The sequence below is a fragment of the Nicotiana tabacum genome, chromosome 5 (assembly GCF_000715075.1).
Source record: "Nicotiana tabacum cultivar K326 chromosome 5, ASM71507v2, whole genome shotgun sequence".
Taxonomy (NCBI): domain Eukaryota; kingdom Viridiplantae; phylum Streptophyta; class Magnoliopsida; order Solanales; family Solanaceae; genus Nicotiana; species Nicotiana tabacum.
In genome coordinates this window covers 21,959,375-21,970,339 of record NC_134084.1, presented here as the reverse complement: position 1 = coordinate 21,970,339, position 10,965 = coordinate 21,959,375, and the positions used below count along the sequence as shown (strand labels likewise).

Here is a 10,965-nt window from a genome sequence, read left to right as displayed (position 1 = left end):
ATCTTTTATTTTTGATATCAGAACGAGAAGATTTTCAGACCAATAAGTATATGAAACAACATATTTTTATGGCTTTATGGATTTGAACCTGATAGTCTATCTTCATTTAGACTATATATATATATATATATATATATATATATATGTTTTTTTTTTTTTTTTTTTTTTTTTTTTTTTAAAAATATATAAATTTATACACTTTTGTGCTAAAAGTCATATTTGCCATTTGAGTTAGCACAGGGGGAAAAATGGGCCGAAAAGCTAAAGGTTTGAACACCATTTCTGTGTAGAAGCACATTTGGATCTTGATTATTCATACTTCCACTATACATATTAAATTACACAGATTATTATTGCTTTATTTTAAAAGATTCATATAAGATTTTACCAAACAATGTCTTCTCCACAGCATTGGTCCATTTATGTGGTAAAATAGTAACACTACATACAGATTACAATTCAACTATGAATGTGGATAAAAAAATGTAAGTAAAAAAAAAAAAAAAGAGTTACAAAATGCCATGTCTATAGAAGACAAACTCAGTAACAAAGAGGTAATAGATTTTCATGTCTTCTATGGGATAATGAAATCAATTTTGTGGTAAGAGCAAGCACAATTTTGGGCACCAATATCTTCTGCAACACAAGGAGGTGTAACATTTCCATCTTTGTACCATTTTTTCCTTTGTTGCAATAAATCATTGATGAAACTGTCCAAGATTTCTCTGGTTATACCTGGCATAACAATAACATGTGCCATATCTCTCACACAAGAAAGCTGCCAACGACGAACAAATTCATGGTCACGAGGTCTCTCCAAGACAACTATGATACTAAGTTCATTGAGCATGACACTGATTCCTGCTTGTTGAAGACGATCTTTTAAGTATTTGGCATTGTCAAGGCATCTCTTAACGTCTTTTTGTAGTCCAACTTGACCTTTAGCGCTTAAACTATACCACAGGAATATTGGAGCTAAACCATTTCTGCTTCCAGAAATTGTGGCATCTACTGAAGCAATATACTCAACTTTTCTTGAGAGATTGTTAATGTAACTTTTTCTTGTTATTTGAATTCCACAAGGCATTGGACATCCCAAGAACTTGTGACCAGAAATTGTGACGCTTCCAATTGGTTTCTTGAATGAAATCATCTGTTGTAAAATACAAATCATAAATGTTAGAGCTAATTTTATCTTAAGTTATAATACTTGAATATTTTAAGATGTAAGAAAGAAAAAGGAAAAATTACACTGTATAGCCGCTGCAAAAATAATAGTCGAAAAATGTATAAAACTTATATATATATATATATATATATATATATATATATATATATATATATATATATATATATATAAGTTTTATACACACACATTGTATGTTATATACAAAAGTTACACAAATTTTATACACTTTTTCGGCTACCAGATATAAATAATTTTTGGTGCTGGCTAAATATGATAATATCCCTAAGAAAAACAGAACTTACATTTTTAATAAAAGGGATAATAAGCCCATTAAGTGCTGCATCACAGTGGATGTAAAATTGATCATATGTATAACCACAATCTTTAAGTGTTTGAAGAATAACATCAAGATCATCAACAGCTCCTTTGAAGGTAGTACCTATAGTAAAAATTACAATCATTAACCAAAATATATATGATAAATAATCCTCAAAGTCTCAAGCGAAAATGAACAAGATTAAAGGGAAGATATATATTAGAATATTTACCAATTGTAACATTAATTATTGCTGGTTTGCCCTTGTTTTGAAGTAATTTTACTTTCAAATCTGAATAGTCCATTTCTCCATGTACTGATGTATTAACCATTTCAAAGTCCATTCTGTACATCATTGCAGCTTTGGCGACCGAATAATGAGAGTCTTTTGATGCATATAAGATCCCAGTTGGAAGTAATTCTCTCCTGCAGAAATAAAGTTAAAAATTTAGTTTTGAGCAGTAACAAAAAAAAACGAGTCCATTACGGTCACTCAACTATCCCAAATTATCTCGTAAAGTCACTTTTCTTTCGTTTGCAATAACAAAATCACTAAACTATGCCTATTGCATTCAGAAGTTCACTCAATTAGATTTTTCTATCATACCAATTCTTAAAATTTTCAAATATTGACTTTTTGATCGCAAATTTCTTTAGCTTTGTTAGATGAGAAACTACTAGCTAGGAGTACTTTTTTACAAAAGTAAATAATTCATTCAAAAATAGAATTTATAAAGTACTTGGGCCTCTGATTAGGTGTTTAATATTTCGTAAAGCTAGAGTGGTTGAAGAAAGTGTTTTGGGCTCACGCAATCAAACATAAAAAATTAGGATATATAGAACTTTCTCAAAATATTTGGTTAGGCTATTTCCAAAATTCATTTTCTTTTCCAAATAGGAAACTAAGAAATAGAGGAAACTAGTCAAAATTGGTGCATACCCAACCAAAATGCCATGGAGATTTCCTTCTGTACCACCATTTGTAACATAACCCCAATATTGATCTTTTTCAATTTCCCATAAATCTGCAAACCAATTCAAAACAGCCACTTCGAAATCTTTTGAATGAAAATCCACTGTGTTTTGAAGAAAGGGATCACCACAATTATTCAAGTGGAATTGCAATAGTGGGGCTAAGCTAGCGTAGTGCTCATAGCATATGTTCACTGGATAACCTGAAAAATAAAATAATCGACCAAGATTTCAACAACTCAATATTTAAAAATTCACAAAAATAAATAAAGAAGTTATACTTTTTTAAAGAGTATTAGAATAATATGATGGTAATCTTAACCGAGTTAGCTTGTTTTTACAGCTCTAGCAAAAATATCTATTATTTGGTAAGGTCCATTTGAAAAATTTGAAAGGTATATGCCTTAAATTCTATATTCAAGTACTCCTATTCAATTATTTCCTAAAAGAAATTGACAACCGTCATAGTGGAACGAGTAATAGACCTAGTCTTAGACCGTCTTGCATGTCAATTTTGTCAGGAATATTACTATAAAGACATAGAAATAAATACGTCTAACAAGTAATATATTATATACATATGTACCAAGGATCTTTAGATTATGCGGTTGGACGCAGGGCTAGAGTTAGATGAGAAGAATCAGGGTTTATTGTCGAAAAATTACACCGTATATATATTGAATTGCCTTAGAAAAATTCTACCTTTGGGATTGATTGGGCAATAATAAAAAGAAAGACAAATTACCAATATGATGGGGAGGTTGGGCATAGGACCAGAGCTAAAAGGCCAGAAGGGGTTCATGTTGGAAAATCACACTGTATATGTTATGCTTTTTTTATGTATATATACTAGAAATTGACCCTCTTAGTAAGAATTCTGCCTTCACTATCGTATATGCAAGAATATTATGTATTATAAAGAATAAAAGAGTAATTACCTATATGATAGTTGATACGTTGGGAAAGTGTGTCAATATAATTCATCAAAATACAGTCGAGACTTGGTCCGTTATTTCTGGACCCTGGCTCTGTCACTGCAACATTCAAATTCTTCCTTGGTGCAGTTGGCGTTGCCACCTTTAGTCTTTTCATTTCTCCAAAATCTCCATTTGCTATTAAACCAGGTGGTGCCAATCCTCTGGGAGTTACTGCTGATGGCTCAAAATCCTTTGAAATATCACAGAAGAGAAACCATATTAATTTTCAAAAACATGAACATAATTTTTTTTTTGATGATTTAGAAGGAATTAGTATTAATAGACCTAAAACACCATGCAACGGACTAAAATGTTAAGAAAAAGAATGTTCTGTGTTTGTGTATGTGTGTGTGTTTTCTGTTTTCTCGTTTCCTTTGTCTTCAAGACAAGATATTAGAAACCATGCAGAAAGATGAAGCATAAAACAAGAATAAGGATTAAGTAACCTTAAGTCCTCAGCTAAACCAAAAGGAAAAAAATTGAAGATAAAGATTCTTTTGGGTATTAATGAAAAATGATAATAATTCAATTCCATAATCTGTACACTACCCATGAGTTATATTTTAGTTTCATAAATAACAAAAACATAAAAATAATAAACTAAAAAGATCCGAATATTTTTTTTTTGGGGGGCAAAGTAATGGAGATTGTAATGATAAGAAGAAATTGGATGAAATATTAGAATACCTTCTCAAATGATAAGCTTCCCATTCTTGGAGAGCTAAAGGTATTTTGAGTTCTTTTTTGTTAGTTTGGATTGGAAACAAAGTGCGATAGAATTATGTTTAATATCCTTGGGATTATATAGGTCTAAAAGATCGTGGGTTTGGGCACCAACCACAATTTACTTTTTTATTTTTATTTTTATTTTTCCCATTACCTTTAATCTTTTTTCTTTTATCATCACCTTTTCCCCTTGGTTTCCCACTTTAACAAGTCTTTGAGTAGTATTGCAAAAAAAGTCCTCTTACTTATTTTGGTGTGTGGCCATTGTTTTGACCTCGTGTTACACAAGACTTGTTAGACTTTGCTAGCCATTCTCTACCAAATTAATTGGTAGGTGAGAAAGTAAATCCAAAATCAAGTGTATTATTCATGCACAAGTGGTGGTGTCTAAACTCGAGTTTGTAATTGTTTCAATGTTCTTTTTAAGCATTATCACCAACCACTAATGACATTTTTGTACATTCTTAGCATAAGATTAGTTTTTGATTTGATGTCTACAACTACTTCTTAGCTAATTTTTACTCCATAATATAACTTCAAACCATTTTTTACCCCCTAACTGTGGGAATGCTTATTTAACTTATAACATTGAGTATGTAAAATATATTTTACACTATTAGGGTTTTAAACTTGTTATAGCAGTTATTTATATCGTATTTCCAAGTTACTAATCTCATGGACAATTATCTGTAATTGTCTTTAGGGATAAAGATTTTTTTTACACTGTTAATAAACACCCGTGAGAAAATAGTTTCTCTATAATTTAGTAAAGTGACTCACCTACTTTATATAGCGGAAAGCTCGTAACAAGAAGTGAGTCAACATACTGGGTATATTGTTGTTGTTCTTGACTCACTTCTTGTTATGATTTTTCCGCTATATAAATAAGGTGAGTCGAACCTTACACCAGACACACACACACTCTGTATATATTTGGCCAACTTGTTGAAAATGAGGGGTATGAAAAGTAAATAGAGGAAATCAAGAGGATACACATGAAATTTTCAATTTGACGTAAAAATGTTCGACGAGATTTCGTCACTCTTTGTAACTTTTCGCCGATATTTACTTTTTGACCTTGGCCAGGCAGTAAATAAAGAAAGTATATAGAATGACACTGTTGAGCTAGGACAAGGATTGTGCATACAATGAAATCCAAAAAGAAAAAAAAATAAAGAAATTTGTATGTAATTTTGAATAACTAGATGAATAATAATAATAATAATAATAATTTACCTTTTCTCTTATAGAAAACGTACGTAAGGCCACAAAGCGCAGAGCTAAAATTTATGTTACGACAACAGTTTTAATTCAAATCTTGTATTTGTCTTAAGAAATTAACGAAATATATAATAAATTATTAATTTAAAATCTAATAATTTTAAAAGATTAAAAATCGATCCATTAAACTTTAAATTTCGTCTCTGCCTTAAGGGAACAAGTTATTCACTGCCAAATAGTTTGACAAAATAGTTCTCTTCTAAAACTTTTTTTTTTTCCACACCATTATTGTTGCATAGACCTTTTGCGAGTTACAGAATGCTTTTATTGATCATGGAAAAGATCAAGATTAATAAAAGGCACTCAAGACCAAGAAAAAATTGTAAAGTGAGGAAATAGAATGAAATTAATATAATTGCACTGTATTAAACTAAGTCAAACCAATTAGGTACTTTAAAAACAAATTAAACAAGAAAGTAGTAAAAAAGATCTCTGCCTCTTCTTCTTCTTTTTTCTATACAGAAGAGCTTTTGACATGCATTTAGCCAGAATAATTTCATTTATTTTATTTGTTTGATCAATATTCAAGAATATTTGAATAATAATATAGAAGGAAGATTTCAATGGTTTTGTTATTTGCAAGACGGAATTTGGGAGGTGGAGCAAATGTACAAATTCAGCCTTAGCTCACATTATTGTCATTTTGAGGAAGGTGTAGGTGGACTGTCCAATTCAAGGTAAAAGTTGTTCACTCTTAACAATATTTTAACAGTTTAGTTGTTAATTGTTATTAGTGACCAGTGAAGGTACTATTGACAATGCAAAAGCAAGTGAGCTTACATATTACACCTAATTAGTGGCGGAGCCAAAATTATCCCTAAAGGGAGTCAAAATATAAATAAGTAAGCATATAAAATTAAGGGGAGTCAACACATAATATATACACATAAAAATAAAATATTTAACCTATCTAAGTGGTATAATTTTCTGATGAAGAAGTGTCAATTGACTCACCTTGCCAATGAGTGGCTCCGCCACTACACTTAACAGAAAAATATTACTCCTTAATAACAATTATGGTTGAGCGATAAGTATTCTTTCATTCTTAAACAACGTTTTAAGGTCCGAGTTTTGAGTATGGAGTCGCATTTAATTTGTTAAAGAGCATTTTACCCCGATATAAAAAATTTTGGTGCGAGTCCAAATTTAGTCAAACCACAATAACTAATTCAGATACCGAATGAAAAAAATATTACCATGGTGTTATAATTGTGTGCCTAATGTGGGACATTGTAGACATGTGATTTTTTACCCTCCCCAAGATTTTGCATATTTTAGCAGTTAATTACTTAGTTTAGGCCTAATATAGTTATTTTAACTAGTTTTAACTCTTTTACTCTATTTTAAGAACAAAAATTAAAAATTATAAAAATAGTTTCATATTTTTCTATTTAATTCAATTGTTAGATATTTTTAGAAGGATATATTACTTCGAACCTATTTTATTTTAATATAACATTTGAAAAATACAAAAAAAAAAATCATATTATATATATAATTTAGTTTAATTAATTAGATCAATTTTTGCATTATGTAATATATTTGTCTTATATTAAGAGGGATTTAACTAAGATTTGGACATCTGTTTTAGCTTATGTTAAAGGCCCAAATTCGAAGCGCACCCTTCACTAACCCAACAAGACCTAACCTAGATGAACCTTTCTTCTTCCTTACCGAGACTACAAGAAAACCGAGCTTCATCTTCTTCTTCAAGACCATGGGAGCAACAAAAAACCATAGAGATAAAACCCTAGAAATACACAAACATACAAGACAGCCATGGCTTGATCTTCTTCAATCTGAGACTACAACAAAAACCCTAGACACTATAAAAACCACTAGCAGCCGCAAGACCACCCCCATCGTCGTATCTCTCACGTCGCCGACCAGTCACACAGCCGCTGCCATCTCCAAAAAACAACCAGCCCCGTCGCCGCTGAGCAACCACCAACCCACGACCATAGCTCCGCGCCCTATCCATCGTCGTGCCACCCCAAACACCAACAAACGAGCCACGCTTGACCACCACCAGAAAACCTCCATTAATGTCGCCACATGAAGCTCGAAACTATCTGAAAAACCAGCCACCCAACTCGCCGGAATCAACCAGCACAGCCACCGCCCAAAAATCAACCAGCACACCCCCTCGTCGCCGCTGGACAGAAACCGACGAGCAGCATAGCCATTGCTGCTTCTGCTTCTTCCCCATAAAAGACCACCCACTCGATCTTCACCTCACGTCACGTCGCCATTGACGCAGCAGCTGCTCCGGTCATCTTCTTCTTCGTCGGAATCAATGGCGTAAAAAACGGCAAAAACAGTTAACAAAGAAGAAGAAGGAAAAACAGAAAATTTAAAAAAAAAAAAAGAAAAATTTTGCTTATTAACTTTTCAATTCCAGAATTTTGTTCAAGGATAGATTTTGATTTAAATGTGGGTCCGAATCCGTGTTTGGTTGAGTCTTTGGTGACGATTCGAGATTCTGACCGGTTTTTCAGCTTATCGGTCCAGTTCGGGTTCTTGTTTGGTGAGATTCGTCCGTCGAGTTGCGATTATGGTTCCTGACGTGTTACTGTAATTGCTTGAAGTTCACTCTAACTTCCCTCTTTGTTGATATATTTTGTCACATGTTCCTATTTGTTACTACATTCCATTACATGTTAAAGTGGTGCATTTGCTTTCAATTCTACTGATTTGATGATCCTTGATGGTGTTAGCATGTGTTAGATTTTATTTGTTTGTGATATTGATGGTCAGGTAATTAAATCGAAAGATATTAGAACATAAATGTTTCATTTAGTTTCGTTTTATTGCTTTGACCGCTAGGAGCATGTTTAGGTCGTCATCACCTGGGTAGGCAAACTTTAGGATTTTTGTTAATTTTGGAGCGAGAGGTCGTTCCCGTAGTTAAATTTATCCGAGGAATGCCCCGTGAAGTTTGTATATATTATTACCTGGAATATACCCTGAAGAACTATGTAAATATTTTGGAGGCCTTGGCGTGCACGGCGGAGAAGTCTTAGTATAGGTTAGCTTAGGATTTTTCTTTTCCTTTCCTTCTCATTTTCTTTCATTTAGGTGGGGACGACCTCGAGCCTCTTGTGTGTTTATTTTATTTCTGTGTGTTTTACCTCAATTCGAATGTTTTGAAAGCCAACTAGATCGAGTATGCATCCGTGACCTTCACGGGACTTAGGGAGTGCCTAACACCTTCTCCCCGAGTCAAATGAACCCCCTTACCCTAATCTCTGGTGCGGACTTTGTTTTAGAGTCTGAAACGTTTTAAAAGGAAAAATCATTTTAAAAAAAAACGGTGACCTGACATACCGAAATCATATGTCAGGTGGCGACTCTGAGTTATTTCCTTTTGAAGACAATTTTGTCACGTTCTAATTGGAAAACCCTTTCGAGCTTTACTAAATCTTTTTTAATTTATTTAAGAGGGTTAGTGAGGTTTGTTAAAAAAGGGGTGTGACTTCACTGGCGACTCTGCTGGGGAATTGCAGGTTCGAGCTAGTACTTGATCTTGTTGGTTTTTAGGATATTCAGTTGAGGTTTTTATGTGTTTTGTTTGCTTTTTATTTTGTTTATGTCGTTTTTATTTGCTCGTTGCTTATTTGTTTACAGTTTTTCCTTTATGTGTTACTGCTTTATAAATTATCATCATTTGCATAACCATGGGTCTTCTTTCTGCAGCAAGTCTCGGAGCACGCGTCGTGTGCACGAACTCTTTGTTGAGTCACCTTTAATTTAAGAGGGGGGCCGTCGGACGTATGGAGTGGGTGGAAAGCTTGAGCAGCCACCATCGACCATACGCTCCCCCGAATTGCCTTGTTAGTGAACCCCAAACTTAGGTCAGTCTTTAGGTCATTTTTATTTGCATCATATCATTTAGACCTAGTACGGCTCGGTCCTAGGCACCATGTCCCTTTGTAGGAAGCCTATCCAAATTTTGTCAAAATTGGGTCCGTGGCCCAAAAAGACATTCAATCATCCCTATGTGATACATGTTGCATCTTTGAGGGTAGAAGGTCATTTGGCGGACCGATGTTTGGGAAAGAAGGGTGAAAAATAAAGCAAGTAGGGCCCAGTTATATTTTTCTTTCACGACTTTTTCAAGAAAAGACAAAAAAATTGGAAATAGAAAATCCAAAAAAGATTTTACACTTTTCCATTATTTTCCAAAAATTCAAAAACAAAAGAAAATCCAATTTTTTTTTTACATTTTCCAAAAATTCAAAAAGAAAGGAAGAAAAAGAAAATCCAAAAAGATTTTATATTTTTCATCATTTTTCAAAAAAGACAAAAAATATATTTTTCCAAATTAGTGTCATTCTTTTAAGCTTTCTCCCATGTCCGATATTCCCGAACTACGCGAACCTGATTCTCGTCTTTCGAGACGTGATATGTAGGCAACCCACATAGGGTCCGGTCTTCCTAGTGAGTCTTAGGTTCTTGGCTTTGCGGGGTTTTAGCCAAATCTTGCATGTCTGGCCACTTTTGGCCATGTCGGCCATTGTTGCAAAATGGGGTCATTTTTGCAAAAGTGGTTCAATTACCCATGTCTTAGGATCTTGAGTCCACAACTAGGAGTCATATTACTTTAAGGCACGTCCTTATTGAGTTTGCATCTTTAGCCACTTTTGGTCGCATCGGCCATTCTTGCAAAATATGTCATTTTCGCAAAAGTGGTTCATGACCCATGTCTCTGAATCCTGAGTTCGCAACTAAGTGTCCCACTACCTTAAGGTCCGTCCTTTTGAGTTTGCATCTTCAGCCACTTCGGGCCATATCGATCATTTTTGCAAAATGGGGCATTTTCACAAATTAATTTTGGGCCATGATGTTCGTAGTTTGAATCCATAGAAGCCTTAGTGAGGCATTTTCCTTGTCCATGAGGTCAATCTTGTTGATTTTGCATTAATAGCCACTCTTGGCCATGTAGTTTAATTTTCAAAAATAGCCTAAGCTTGTCTTGCATGTGTCTAGTAGGAGGTGTGGTCTCACATAGTGTCTCGAGTCATTTGGTCTTACTTTTTTCATTCAGGTATGGATTCATTTACCAGGACTTGATCATGAAAAATACCCCAGAACCATTCTAGTCAAGACCATTGCATGCACGATCTGCTTGAGGAATTTTTTTATTTTTTAGCCTATTTTATGTTGTCTTTTAATTATTAGTCTTGTACAATAGTATCTAGTCTGTCAGTCTAGTTAAGATTGTCGAGTCTTTTGTTATAGTACTTCCTTTTTTGTATTTGAAAAACCAAAAAAAAAGTTATAAGTGGAAAATCTAAAAGATTTGTTTTAGTTTATTTTATCCATCATTTTTTCCAGAACTACGCTTGATCTGATTCATGAGGGACATGATACGTAGGCAACCTACATAGGGTCCGATCGAATCATTATTAAAAAAAAAGAAAAAAGAAAAAAGAAAAAAAGAGAATGAAGTTGTGGGACATGAGAAATAGGAGGAAAGAAAAGAGCGATGACCAGAAAGAAAA

At 33.5% G+C, this 10,965-nt stretch overlaps 1 protein-coding gene across 1 annotated transcript; it reads right to left on the bottom strand.

Moving 5' to 3' along the window:
- Positions 1 to 327: 327 nt before the first annotated feature.
- LOC107768931 (histidine decarboxylase-like) lies at positions 328 to 4,229 on the bottom strand. The gene is made up of 6 exons (XM_016588102.2): positions 4,142 to 4,229; positions 3,416 to 3,644; positions 2,446 to 2,680; positions 1,738 to 1,931; positions 1,492 to 1,628; positions 328 to 1,153 (listed from the first exon to the last, which is right to left on the bottom strand). The coding sequence occupies exons 1-6, from the start codon at positions 4,163 to 4,165 to the stop codon at positions 575 to 577; spliced, it is 1,398 nt and encodes a 465-aa protein (XP_016443588.2). The 5' UTR covers positions 4,166 to 4,229; the 3' UTR covers positions 328 to 574.
- Between the last annotated feature and the right edge of the window lie 6,736 nt (positions 4,230 to 10,965).